General features: G+C 42.3%; 1 protein-coding gene across 1 annotated transcript in view; it reads right to left on the bottom strand.

Moving 5' to 3' along the window:
• Positions 1-10,144: 10,144 nt before the first annotated feature.
• Adamts20 (ADAM metallopeptidase with thrombospondin type 1 motif 20) overlaps positions 10,145-15,247 on the bottom strand; it is a 117,146-nt gene continuing 112,043 nt past the window's right edge. Inside the window, exons 38-39 of the mRNA XM_028752163.1 lie at positions 13,996-14,100; positions 10,145-12,274 (exon numbers count right to left, since the gene is read on the bottom strand). Of these exons, the coding sequence (XP_028607996.1) occupies positions 12,185-12,274; positions 13,996-14,100 (195 nt within the window). The 3' untranslated portion in view covers positions 10,145-12,184. The remainder of the gene's footprint in view (positions 12,275-13,995; positions 14,101-15,247) is intronic.

Raw genomic sequence — 15,247 nt, 5'->3', positions numbered from 1 at the left:
GGTCACCTCAGAGTTCCAGAGAACCTGGTAGTTAGCCCATGAGGCTGGGCACCTCAGCAGTCCCAATCTGGTTCCAAAGACCCAGAGGCTTCCTGGAGTATTGCAGGTCCTCAATCAGAACAGGAAGCCTAGAAAGACTTGATTCTACTGATGGTGAAGGAGTCTATGGCTGCAGGAACAGGGGAAATCCACTTAGAGGTAAGAGGAGAGGCCATACCAAGAGGGAGTAATCTTCCTTCCTCCATGACCCCTTTCTTACCTGTGTTGCTCCTAGAAGATATCCCACTTGGGCTGGATCTTCCCACATGAATTAAGGCAACCAGGATAATTCCCTAGGTGAGCTTTTCTGGTCAGGTGATTCTAAGCTGTGGCAAGGTGACATTAAAACCAACCCTGGCTCACACCAGTTTTGAAGTCTTCAGTTGCTTCAAACTGGGTGTTCCCTTGTTGACCCCTCTCATATTTTCCACCAGAGATAACGTGGTAGCTGTCTCCATATCTCTTCGGAGGTCTCTCCCTCATGAAGACCACTTCCCAGCTCGTGATATTTCGACTCCTCTGCCCTGTAGGGACTTTTCCTTGTCACCAGGCTTAGAAAGTCCCCTTTGGGTTATACAAGGACTTAATTTTACTTATATATTCACTCATCTACTGTTTAGGAGAGAGAAAGATAGAAGCCTTCTGGGGTAGGAGCCTCTGCTTCACTGTCTGAAATGGTGGGATATCGGTTCTCACTAGAGACGGAAAGGCCATTCTGTCAACGGAGAAGGAGAAGGAGTCTTCAGAACCACACTGTTAAGCAGCATCAGAACCATCTGTTTCCATCTCTGTGTCATGGACCTCTGCTTCCCTGGCACGCTCTTTGTCTTACTGCGTCACTACCTCATAAGGCAAACACCAGCCTGATGAATGGTGGTGGTGGTGGTTTATTTTGATTCAGTTCTAAGTGTCCTATTATTCTGTTGTGAACTTAAAAATTGTTTGTTGAGCAGGCTGCCAGAGAACAGCAGGCTGTAAAATAGCTGGAATACAGCCTCCAGCAACGCATAACCCTCACCAACAAAACAAACACGTCACACAGAAATTGTTTAAAAACTGTTTTTCTTCCTATCATTTTATTCTGCACGTGCTGTAGACAGAGCCTGGGGCCTGCACATGAAAAACACACACTCTTCTAGTAAGCTAGACCCCAGCCTATCAGGAGTTTTGTTTATAAGATCCAAATCTTGGAGCATTAGCTCATTTTTTTTAAAAAAATAATTAACTTTAATTTGTTGTTTTCGGAGGACATGATTTTCAAATACAGCACTTTCACTTTTGTGGCTCAGAACACTGTTGTTCAATAGTGTTTCTATGTTGCAAAGGAATTGGTGACCGAAGACCTAAGATTATACATGCAAATGCCTGGGTCAAGGTGGCTAATAGAACTTCAGTTTCTGAAGAAAGCGTGCTAATGACCCCTATCATTCTGCCTCTACATTCCTCTTGCAGTTCTGGGAATCTTGTTCTTCTTTATTTTGAATAGTACATGAGGGTTCTGATGCTTGGGTCTTCCCTGAAAACATTTCTTTCAGCCACTTGTAAAAATTCTCCTCCTCAGTTTTCTAAACTCAAGAGTGAATCAGCTACTTTTCATGGTGCTCCTACTGTGCATCTTACAGGAATTTCTATGAGCACATAGCTGGTATAATAATCAGTCATTAAGAATAAGTTTATTGCGTGTCTATTTAGTAGAATTCAGGCTTTCCCCTAAGGCCTATGACCTATCTGGACACAGGTTCTTGGCCTGATAGTAGCACCAGGTATGAGTTTCATCTTTTGAAACAAGTCTTAATTCCAGTGGTTGTTTGCACCTGTAATGTTTGTGCCACTATTGCACTAGTGGCCTATGGGAAAAAGCCATGGCGGGGTCCCAGAGGCTTTCCATGCCAGTGGGTTACACAAACAGGAGAAAGGTCTGGAGTTCCAAAGGCTGGAAGCTTTGGTGATGGCAGGCCCCAATGACACAAGAAAGTCCTTGGTTCCAAAAGGGTTTATTTTCATGGCGGATGGTAGATGGATCTGGATGTACCCCCCTGAAACTCAGGGCAGACCTGAGTTAAATAGGGAGGGAGAAAGAGGGGAGAGTCTAGGGAAGAATGCTTAATTGGCGACACCCTCTGGCCTTCATTAGTATGTAAATCACTCTAGGGCCTGATGGTTGTAGTCACACCCTTTACCTGTGCACTTTGGAGGAGCTGTAATGGCCTACGTGACTGAACAATGTAGGTCTATGGAGACTAAACTGCGTGTCAGGACCCTGGGTTCTGGGGATGTGGCTGAACACCTGACATTTCTCCCTTGGAGTTTCGGGGGTTCCAGGCCCATGCCCAGCCAAGAACCAAGATACCCTTACGCAGTCCCACAGTGGGCTTATCTAGCCAAGAAAATCATTAGTGTAGTTTACAGGTTTATGAGACATTGATGATAAATGTCTCCTCTGGCAGCATGCATGGTGCCACCAGCACTCTAATCATTAGCCAACGGAGTCAAAGCTTCCCCATGAGTACAGGTTTAATTTCCTCATGAAATTATTATCATGAAATTTGAGTCTATGACTCAAGTATGTGATGTCTTTGGCAATAGGGACTTACTGTCAAGTTCTGTAAGATAACCAAGATCATTAGCAAATAGCCTAAAATGTTTGGGTTTGGGTTTATTGTTGTTGTTTATTTGTTTTTTTCCCCCAAGACAGAATTTCTCTGTGTAACCTTGGCTGTTCTAAACCTTGCTCTGTAGACCAGGCTGGCCTTGAACTCAGAGATCTGACTGCCTCTGTCTTCCAAGTACTAGGATTAAAGGCATGCACCACCACCAGCTGGGCCTGGCATGGGGTGGGGGTTTTATGGGATCTCAGTGGTCAAGAACTTCAAAAGAGGCCACACATTCATGTCAGTGGATTTTTCATTTGAAAGACTCTGATATGGCATTGAATGAGATGTCCCCATAGGCTCATATATTTGCATGCTTGGTTCCTAGTTGGTGAACCATTAGAAAAGATTAGGAGGTGTGTCCTTGTTGGGGTAGGTGTGGTCTTCTGTGTGTCACTTGGGAATGAATGGGCTTTGTTTCAAAGGCCCACACCAGGCCCCGTGTCTTCCTATGCCTGCTGCCTGTGGATCAGGATACAAAGCTCTCAGCTACTGCTCCAACACCATGCCTGTCATCATGCTCCCTGTCGTGATAGTAATAAACTAACTTCTTCTTCAAGCTGCCGTTAAATTCTTTCTTTTATAAGAGTTGTCTTGGTGTTTTCTTCACAACAGTAGAACAGTGACTAAGACAGAAGTAACTACGGTTAAATTCTTTCTGTATGCATATATGCATATGTGTTAGGAAGCTGTCTGACTTTTGAAAGGTCTTTATTGTTCATTATTCCTCCCCATAGTCCTTCCTTTAATATGCCTTCCCATCATCCTTCTCAATTTAACCCTTCTCGTTCCTGTCCCTCCCTGTAATCCTTTATATTACTGCGTTCTATCTCCCATTCTTTGACAGATTTGCTCTCACCATCCTTTACAAATTACTTGATGTATACAGGTATTCCGAATGAAACACGCATATCTGAAAATTCACAAATGGGAGCAAACAGGCAGCATTTGTCTTTCATTAGCTCACTCTGAATGAGACTTTCCTGCTCTATCCATTTACCTGCAATTTTTGCATTTTTCTTAAAGTCTGAATAATATTCTACTGTATAAATATAGTGTATCTCTTTATTTACCCATTATTACCTATCAAATGTACATCTAGGCTTTTAAATTTTATTTCCCGGCTATCACAAGTAAACGAACATGGTCAGTAGGTATTTCTCTAGTCGTTTATGAAGTCCAAGGATGGTTTGCCTGGATCCTGTGGTAGATCTCTTTCTAGCTTTTGAGGGACCTCCATGCGGATTTCCACAGTGGCTGTACCGTGTGTCCCCTCCACCAGCAGTGAACAACTGCTCACCGTCCCCTTGTTCTCATTAGCATTTGTTGTCACTTATATTTTTTGGTCTTAGACATTCTTACCAGGTTAAGTGAATGATAATATGCATCTCCCAGGTATCTACGGATGTTGAGCACTTAAAACGGTTCTCCCCCATTCGTATCTCATACTTCAATAAGGACTTATTTCATTCCTTTCCTTTTGTTTTCTTCCATCTTGTTTCTTCTTTTCTAGAGTTATAGATATTCTATGAAATGAATACATCAAATCGATAACTTGAACTGAGAAGTTAAAATACATGTAAATCTTTGATTTTTATTTTTTTAATATTTCTCATAGTTATAACATCTATGATGGGTAGTGTCGAATATCAAGTTGACAAGATCTGGAATCATCCAGGTGACAAAACTCTGAGATTATTTGGCCCGTGAGTGAGTACCCAATTGAGTTAATAGAATATGGACGACCCATCCTAAAGGGAAGCAACTGTTCCCTGAGTGTATGTCCTAGCCTGCACTAACAGAGGAAACTAGCTAAGTATGAGAATTTCTTACTCTGCTTCCTGAGTGTGGATGGAATATGACCAACCACTGTAAGCTCCTGCTGGTATGATTTACCCAACATCATATGCTATGCACTGAGACTGTGACGCCAAAGTAGATTCAATAGTCTTTTTGTTTGTTTTGGGTTTTGATTTTGGTTTATCTATTTATTTATTTTTTAAAAGAGAGAGCACATGCATGTAGCTGGAAGAGGAGAGCAGTAGTAAGTACGTAGAGGAGACGCTGAAGGGAAGGGAGTAGGGTGACCTGGCTCAAAATACAATATCTGCTTGTATGAAATCCTCAAAGACTATGTAAAAAGGTGCCATTTATTTACACATACAAAGCATACTGTTTGACACGTCTGATGCCACCCATCAGGCATGTAATCCCAAATTTACCTTTATTTACTTAAAACGTGAAATTAAATACATTTGTAATAGTCTCCCAAAATAGAAAAGAAAATAAAGCTGATCTGGTTAGAATCGGAGACAAGGGGCCCGACTCCCTCTAATCCTGGATACGGTGGATCTGCCGAGTATCAGCTGTGGTCTGCAATCCTGCTTGTCTGATGGACGTGCTATGCTTCCTCTAAAGCTCTTGCTGCTTCGTCTGGGCTCAGAATGGAGCTATCACCCATGCACCATCTGTCACCAGTGAGGACCACACTGCCTCGATGTGGTCACATGCTAACTTCTGACTACAGTTATGACACAGGTTCCAACCAGTGGGGCTGAGTCAATTGCCTGTGCCCATGTACGAGGGGCATACAGAAAGATCCAGATAATTCCCTGCCTTTCTACTGGGAAATGTGCTCCACCAAATAAAACGAGGCCCGAGCTGAGCACCAAGATGAGAGAGGACATCCTTCAGGACTGTATCTAGCAAGGTGTTAGACTGTCTTTGCTGTACATTTCATGCAAACCTCTTTTTGGTGCAGCTTTTTATGGTGTTCTCCCTGGAATCCAAGCATATTCTGTATAACAGGATAACGTCAACTCGTTCCACCATTCTTAGGCTCTAATTGGCTTTTTAATAAAGACGCTTGAGAATTCTCTTTCCATATCCGGTTAGGCCACAAGACAAGGTACCTGGAGATTCAATTCTCTCAGGCTATCTAGGACTTGTTTGGAGGAAGCGTACAAATATCCTATGACCTGCCAACATTGACAGATTAGAAGTGATTATCGGGGAACCCATATTAAGAGTTTTTTGGAGGGAGGCCTGTGGATAAGCAGGAAATGTCTGAGATGATTAATGCTCACCCTCGGTGCTGGTAGAAGCATCTTGGCAGATTTGCTCAAATCTGCCATCTTTGGCACGGGTATAGAAAGATCATTATTGTGTTTATTTAATTCGGGCAAAGCAAAATAGGATTTCTTTCAATGTCCAGTTTTATGAAATGATATGAAGAAGAGCCAAAATTAAGAAGAAGAGCCAAAATTAAGAGATAACATTAAAAAAGGAAATAGGAAAACGACTGCTTTTGAGGCTGGCTCCGTGCTGCCGGAACTTAGGAAGTTGGCTGTGATCTGGTTTGGCTGGTACCTTAATTGACATGCCATACTGAGACCATCTTTCCCTCCATCTGGTTTGATGAGGCTTCTTAGAAAGTGCTAACCACGCTGTCCATAGTGGTGACTCGGACCAACCTATGACATTAATTGTGTGGCATGTGAAAACGAGATGTTAAGCAATAACAAAAGGAGTGCCAGAAGGGGCAGACATCCTAAATGAGATGAATCCAGAGATCCAGTTCACAAGCTGGCTAACATTTCCTAAGGCGAAGGGCAACTCCTAATTCAGGACAGGTCAGGAGCACAGCGGTGAAGCTATGTAGAGATGTGAACACCAGACAGCTCAAGGTGCCCTGTCATGGTCACCAAAGCAGAAAGCTGTCCCACCGTGGCTGGGGCCTGGGTTGTACCTGCCTTACACATTAAATGATTTTAGGCTTTAAGATCAGTTCACAACATATCACCTGACGTCATAGGTCATGATGCCAGTCTCGATGATAAGCTGGTAACACATAGGAAAATGTGTTAGTTTCTGACATAGCACCAAAGGTTTTACATGTTAATGTTTGAGGTAAAACAAAGTGAAATAGGTACTGTCGACGTCTCAAAACGATGTCTGTACACTCAGATCAGCTGCGAGGAAGAGAGCTGGAACCTGGAGCTCTCTTCACCGAAATGCTTTCCAAAGTGCTTTTCTACATTAAAATAAAAGGTCACATAGCAAACGTGGCACCTTCAAATAACAGAAATACGATCATAAAAATAGCTCGCTTAATTCTGTACCTTTTTCTGTCAGGAAAGTGAGCAGGGGCTACTTCCCGCTTTGCAATTCAGTTCACTTTGCAATTCAGAACAAGGAGGTTCAGACGAAATATTTGCCTTGAGGCCAGACAGCCACAGGTTACAAACCATAGGAGAAACGAGGCTTCCTTGCCTCAGAGACAAAGGATATAAGGCCATGAAAGGATCCTACGTCTGCTTTAACATCTGTAAATTGAACAGCCTCTCTGTATAACAAAATAGAAATGAGCTGATTGGCTGTGCCACCCCCAGATTTTCCCTCCCCTCTGTGAATAATAACACTAACCATATTCGCCAGTTTGGCCAGCTCATGCACCAGACAGGAAGGACCCACACTCTCAGAGCAGAAAGGCACGTTAGAGCGTCAAATCCCTGCTTCAGTCGTTAAGAAACAAGTTGTCAGCTCGTTTAACGTAAGCTTCTTCACTACAACTGCATTCTGGTCAGAAACACCTCTGTTTGTGCTCCAACCAAAAATCTTTATTTGCTTTTGGTCAGGCAATGTTTGATATTATTAAGACAAGTCTAACGTCTGAGCTGTAAAAGAAAGACATGTGTATGGTCGTGACATAGATATGGGTTTCATCTGGACATATAGATCGGTCAATGATGCTGAGAAACGAACTACGCAAACCACTGTGTTGACCTATAACAGAAACTCCCCAGCAAAGGTAGAACTTGGCAGCCTTCCAAGTCCCCTAGCCGCATAACCAAGAGTGACCAGCAGATGTCACTGTCGTCAGTTGTATTTTTCACATGTAAACAAAAAAAGCACAGTTATTACAGAAATAATAATAGCAAAATTATTATCTTTAAAATGCTAAGTGGCAAGAGTTGGATCTATACTGTAGATCTCTGGTAGTATTTAAGGTTAATATGGAGCTGTCCTTAAGCCAAGGACAGAGCCGAGCGACAACAAAAACCAAACCAAACCAAACCAAACCAAAACAACAAAAAAACCTTTTTTTTTGGGGGGGGGGGGTCTGGGAAGATGATGGTGCCCTGGAAGGGCACAGTGGGGATTAAATAAGACGAGGGTGTACAGTCCACTTTTATTTAGAAATCTTCTTTTTGTCTTTTTGGTCAGAGACTGGGCAAGAGGAAAGTTTTTTTTTTTGTTTGTTTTTTGTTTTTTTTTAAAGATGCAGGATGTTGAAGAGATTGATTTCAAATGTCTGTCTTTGTAAAACAGAAATAATGCTGTCTGTTGAGACTCTGGGACAGAAGGAAATCAAAACATTTGGGCAAAGCAGAAATGCTTTGAAATATGCAGGAAAGGGAAAAGGCAAAACAAAACAATAAACCAGCCAGGAAACTGGCAGTGCCAGCCTCCAACTGGTCTCTTCTGTTTTCTCGTTCTGATTCTGATTAAAGCCACCAAGCCTTCCAACAACGAATTCCTGATGCAACTCCCTTGTGTCTCTTCCCGTGGAACCCCAGAACTGGAGATGCCGAGACACCAGGGTGTGAGCACTGCCTACTATACACAGGGAGACCCTGTTTCAAACGTCAAAACAACACAGCAAACCGTGTGTGTGTGTGTGTGTATGTGTGTGTATTCAGACTTGGAGGAGTGGCACACGTCAGTCATGGCAGCGCTGGCACAGCCGAGGCAAGAGGATCATGGTCGGAACACGGTCCACGGCCCACAAACGAAGCTATGTGAGAATTCTGAGAGCTTGTGAGGAAACTCCAAGAAAAAGGAGATGAAAGTTTTGTGACTTCTATTCCTCCAGAATGGGGGTTGTTTTTAGAATGTGATTCTGAAGTGCCCCTCCCAGGTGTAAATAGGACCAGATTTACTTACGATTACAGGTACACTGTGCTGGCTGGTTTTCTATGTCAACTTAACCCAAGCTGGAGTTATCACAGAGAAAGGGGCCTCCCTTGAGGAAATGCCTCCATGAGATCCAGCTGTAAGGCATTTTCTCAATTAGTGATCAAGGGTGGGAGGGCCCATTGTGGGTGGTGCCATCCCTGGGCTGGTAGTTCTGGGTTCTATAAGAAAGCAAGCTGAGAAATCCAGGAGAACCAAGCCAGTTTACAGCATCCCTCCATGGCCTCTGCATCAGCTCCTGCCTCCAAGTTCCTGCCCTGTGTGAGTTCCTGTCCTGACTTCCTTTAGTGATGAACAGCAATGTGGAAATGTAAGCTGAATAAACCATTTCCTTCCTAACTTGCTTCTTGGTCATGATGTTTTGTGCAGGAATACAAACCCAGACTAAAACAGGTACCATTGTTACTTAGATGATGTTTCCAAGCGTATGCTGTCCACGTGACTGTATAGCAACCTAAACTCATGTGACCTTTGCCCCGATCTTGCTTAATCCTCAGAATACAAATTGTCCGATGCCTTAAATAAACTTGGCTATTGCATGAGACTTTACTTCTCCTGGTAGGCTCCACTCTCCCAGGTTTGTGCTGTCAACTAGAGCGGTAACAATCATGAACTTCAGGACAGCCTGGGCTACACAGTGAGATCCTAATATATACATAGATACAAATCTTTGGATATATTCAGAAGACTTCATATCTACACATATATACAAGGGGCACAGACACACAAAAGGGTTCCCATATACTCTAGTAATGAGATTAAATTTAGAGGAGAAACTGTATGTTACTGCACACGTGAAAAGGATAACATTTTAATCCCCTGCCAATTGTAATGCTTTTCTTCCTTGACCTCACGCTTGGTAGGAAAAGAGTCTACCACTGAGCCATACCCCAGCCCGTGACAGTTGCAATTGATTTAGCTACTCTAGAGTGTACTTTGGTGATTCTTAAGGAAGTTGTGGATCGATAGCTCTGTCCTAAGTATCTGCTCCCTGCCTTGGGAAAGTATTGTGTGCACCACCTACTTCCCCGTGTCTGACCCTTTTGCCAGGAGGAAGATCCGCATAATTTCCCTGAGATTTCAGTGTGGATCTTTTTTTGATAACATGAGGAGTGTGTGAAAAGACTGAGTTAGCCGGAGCCAGACTGACAGATCCATGACAGACCCAGCCTAAATTTCTGTTTCCCAGCTGGAAAAGTTCAAAACAAGTCAATTCCAGGAAAACCCATCGCTCTCGAGATGCAGCCAATCAGGAAGCAGCCCCATGCACTAACCTGAGCCAACCTCTCAAGCACCTAACCAGGAGCTGTAAACACTGAGTCGTGGGCAGCCAATCAGGAGCTGTAGAACCTGCCACCACCCCTGAATACTGGTTCCTTGGTCTTTGACAGCATACAGTTTGAGTCTCCGGTATCACTCTTCGTAAATCACGGACCTCACACATGTAAACGAGGTTACTAGTGCCACACAAATACATTTTTTTATTTAGGTACTTATAAATGACACAGCTTTAATAACAGATGAAACATTTAATGGGAAATATTAGACACTCTGTTTTAATGCCTGAGAGATTTGCAAATTGCCCTTTTGTTTCAGAATTCTGCAAATGTTTGACCACATGCGCACCGCACCGACTTCCTCTGGTACCTTTTACGTCTCTAGCAAATATTTGGAAGAAAAACCCGTTGAGTGTAAAACTAGTATACTGATATTTATTGGCAAAATGAATTAGTAAATCCCATGTTTTTGTTTATAGGGCAGGCCAACATGGAAGAAATGTTTGTTAATTTGCTTTTTAAAAATCCTATCATCATAAAACACACAATTAAATTATCCACATGAAAAATAATCCTTTAATTCCTGAGAATCTGCCTATAGTGGCAAGTTTTACAATTCATTCATGTTTGAGGACACCCCAGTAAAAAGTAGCTGAGGTTCTCCGTGATAGGTATTATTGATCTTCAGCATGGTATAATCTGAACTTGCCCACTAAGCAGGCCATCTTGGCACACCTGTGCGGGAGGGACTGGCCCATTAGGTTGATAAAAGGAAGACATGCTCTGACTTCGGAAGAGACAACTTTTGCTTTTTTTCCTGCTTCTCTTACTGTCTTGCAGATGCACTCACTGACTAGATGGTCATCGTTTTCCTCTGACATCAGCTTTTCCGCTTTCCCACATGGACTGAAGACCAGCATCATGGCTCCGCCTAACCACTCTGCCATCGCTCTGGCAAGTGTCAAGGCCGTCAGTACCAGACTGAGACAGCTAGGGCATCTAGCGCTCCGGTGTGAAGACAACTATTATTGGAATATGTAGACTATAACATGTAAACCAATCTAATAACCCCCCTTAATAGCATTATCTACCCTGTTCCTCTAGAACAGTGGCTCTCAACCTTCCTAATGCTGTGACTCTTTAAAAACAGTCCCTCGTGCCATACTCACCCTCCAAGTACAAAATTATTTCATTGCTAATCCATAACTATAATTTTGCTACTGTTGTGAATAGTAATGTAAATATCTGTGTTTTCCAATGGTCTTAGGTGACTCCTGTGAAAGGGTCACTAGATCCCCAAGGGGTGGAGATTCACAGGTTGAGAACCTTTGCTCTAGAGAAGCCACACCACCACCATGTAATCTCTAATTAATATTTTACAGTGGGGGGGGGTCAGAAAAACAGAATTTTCAGGAAAAAAGAATCAAAACTTAGTATCATCAGAATTTTAAGAACCTCCATCTTTCTGTTTGGCTAGCAAAAAGGTATTTAACCTTAAGAAAATAGATTTTTCTAAGGGTAGTTACGTATATGAGTTATAAAGGCATAATGGTACATAAACATTATAAAAACAGTATACTGCTCATACGAACATAGAGGTAGGCCTTAAATCCCAACATATCATATCTTCTCTGTTTTGCCACGAAGTTTTCTTTTTAATACTTAATATGAGCACAAATTTTTTAAGAAAAAAGTATTACATTTTGGAACCATTTTTATTAAAGCACCAAAATCCATAGATAAAAATTAAAGAAAAAAAAAAGACAATGAATCAAAATCATATCAGTAGAAAGGAGGGTGTCTACGGGCTTATTTGATGTAATTATTAATTTGATATTCACTAATTCTTCTTTGTTCCATTTTGACAATCACAATGACACTTCACTGTACTGCAGAAAGATGCCCAGAGATTTATTTACGTGTGCGTTCAACAGTAGAACAGTAATTACGGTTCAGTCTAAGCTGTGAACAGCAATGCTTTCTTCGATTATTCCATTCAAACATTTTGCTTGTATTCCCTATAATAAATTATAATGTTTTAAAATGATCCTGATTAGAGCGATACGTCTATTAAGATTCTCTCGAAAGCCTATAAATATTAAGTGGTCTGAAACCCCGATGAGCACCCAGAGAAAGGTTTGAGTATGGAAGTCTCGGGAAGCCAGGAGTGAGAAAGGAGCACCAGACACCTGCGCTTTCACAGAGTACCCCGCTTTGGTGGTACTTGCAAGCCTTGAATGTTCATAGTACTTGAATCGGGAGCCCGGTAGCCACGTGAGGAAAACACTTCCCACAGAACCCTCCGCATCTGCCGTAGACTTTGGTTCCGTCCTGAAGGTGTAAAAGAAGTAGAAAACACAGGAGACTTTTATACAAGCTGGCAACTGTGCACAACACAGAAAAGGCACCTGCTTTGAATAATGTGGCTTGTGTCCTATCCAAGGATCCCTGTAAGGGCCGCTGTCCGATGAAGGTCACGTGTGGGTCCAGAGGGAATGGACAGCCTACGATTAGTGCCAGCTGCTGTTCATGTCAAATAAACCATGGTAGGATTTACACACTTCATTTCAGCACGCATATTTTTCACCCGAATACTTATTTGTATTGGTGAGTTTATTAAAATAAAACCTCCAATTAGCACGCGGATTTAAATAGTAGACAAAAGGGTATTAGTTGGCATTTTGTCCACAAATCCTAGTTTTAATTGGAATGCTACAGGCCATATTTAACAAGATAAAGAAAAGTTAGAAAACACTGGAGAGGATGACGGCTGTGGAGAGGTGATTTATGAGCAGTATAAATGAGATTACTTACGACCCAAGCTCACTTTCCCAAAGACGATCTGCGCACTGTGTTTCAACTAACAATTAAATGATTTTAATAGTCATTATTTTGTAATATGGGTAAAATGGTAGGTTTTCAAAATAAATGGCTATCTGGGTAATATATATTTAGCATATTTAGTTTTTTAATAGATTGATGAGAACATATTATGATTGACTTCAAGTTTGTCCTTCACCTTTTAGAAACAGCATATAACATTATTCATATTTGTGTACATGTGTGCTATGTATCTGTGTGTGTGTGTGTGTGCGTGTGTACTGTGGAGACCAGAGGTAGATCTCAATTCTATTGATTGAGACAGGGTCTCTCATCGGAAGTGGGCTCATTGATCTGGCTAATGAGTTCCACAGATCCTCCTTTCTTTACTCTTCTCCTGTAGCATAAGGGTCATGGATGCAGGCTCAGGACCTCATGCTTGGGTGGAAGGCACTCTACTGACTGAGCCACCTCTCTCTCCCCAATACAGCTATTTCTATAGACAAAATAGCAGTGTTTTCTAGATAAAGATAGACAAAGAGATTCGAGTGCTGCATAGATGTCCCTGAAAAACACTTTGAGGATATTTGTTAAATGATTCTGTTTAATAACCCCTTCACTAAACCAAAGTAAGGAGATAAATAAACCCCACGTTGAACCATCATCTTAAAATATTAGACCCTAAATCTCTGGAGTTTTGTTTGCTTGTTTGGAGTTCTGCCATACTGGGGAATTGAACCTTGGGACAGGTGGTCCAAATTGGATGGATGCTCTATCAGTAATCTACAGCCTCAGCCTTCTTTGCAGTTTTTATTTGAGAAAAAGTCCCATTAAACTGCCCAGGCTGACTTTGAATTCACTCCAGAGCCTGGCCTTGAACTTGCAGGTCTTTTGCCTCAGCCTATGAGTAGCTGGCATTATAAGTCTATGCTACTGGGCCTTGTACAGTTACATTACTATCTTTAAGAACATACATTCATGTCCAGTCATAAGGTCCAAATCTGAGATTCATGCTCATGTGTGTGTGTGTCTGTGTGTGTGTGTGTGTGTGGGCGTGTGGCCCATATTTGAATTTGTGTGCATCTATACCCCATTATATGTAGCATAATTCCTAATATACTGTAAGCTTCTAGTCATTGTTCTCATGTGTGTTTGCCTCTGAGGTTGGGGACGTTAGTGCTAGCTCATAGCACAGAAGCGATTCCAAGGCGCTTTAGTTCTCCAGGACTTACTTGAGATCTGTGGATGATGACAGAGGCATACCTCCCCTGAGCGAGCCACTTAGCTGTGTTGGAGATCTTTATCCCAGTTCCTGCTAAGTTGATACTGAACTGCCCCTACATTGAGAGAGAGAGAGGGAGAGAGAGAGAGAGAGAGAGGAATACATAAAATATTTAAGATTATTCTTGCCTGGAAACATCAAACGACTCAAGTGATTTTTCAAAACAGGCGAAGAGAGCTGATCTACCTTGACTTAAAGAAAATGACTGGGTTAAAGAGTTTTTAATATCTGACTACAAACGAGTCTTCTCAGTTATGAGTACAATCAGAGTTAATACCGTGTGATGTTAAAGCAAGTCTGGCAGGCCTTGGAGTCTGTGACACCTAGAGCCCAGGGGCCTGTCACAGTCGGAGAGTCCTTGATGGAGGAATCTTCATGGGGATTAAGATGTGCCCAACGTCACCATCTCTTTTTATTGACATTTTGACTACCTTTTGATAGTTTTTGTGGCTCTACATCCGTTTGATGAACTTCCTGGAATCTTCCGCCATTGCGACTCCTCCCTCCTCCTCCCTTTACCAACAGCTCAAAACTGCTGATTTTTTCCCCCTGTGAGATCATCTTTTAAAGACCCCACAGGATGTGCAGACTGTTGTGGAACACCGCTTACACATTAAGGTAATGTGTTCCCTAGAGGCTCACGTCATGCAAGAAGTATTTTTGTGTCAAAATAGCTCAGGTTACCTTTGTTAGTAGTAAACTTTGAACGTATGCATATTGACACATTCAGTGACCAAGGTGACGTCATGTCTTATTCTTTACATAAAACAGACAAGTACACTGTCTATCTCATCACGACACACATCTATGTTCTTCTTTACTGGTGAAATTATATACACATCAAATCATTGGTTTACATTCTTTATAATTTATGACCACTAAATGCTTGGTTTGTATGTCTACTCTGTGCTCCTATACACCATAGGGTCACGGGAGAAAGGGCCAGCAGGAGGGAAGCTTAAGAAGCCCGAGTAGACTCCAGAAGTCTTTCCAGCTGTGATGAATATCAGCAATGCTACAGGTCTCAGGAGTTAGGGTCTGTGGCGGTTTCGATGCTGCTGAGTGTTTCAGGTAAAGGTTTTGGGGAATCGCCTCTTCCTGTCCTTGTACTAGAAGAGGGGATTCCTGTGTCAATATTGGGTCTCACTCTGCCCAGCAGCAGCTGGAACGTCAGTGAGACTCAGGGGATAGATTCTCACTGC

This window comes from Grammomys surdaster, unplaced genomic scaffold, assembly GCF_004785775.1.
Source record: "Grammomys surdaster isolate TR1022 unplaced genomic scaffold, NIH_TR_1.0 125878, whole genome shotgun sequence".
NCBI lineage: Eukaryota > Metazoa > Chordata > Mammalia > Rodentia > Muridae > Grammomys > Grammomys surdaster.
This window is presented reverse-complemented; position numbering and strand designations above follow the sequence as displayed.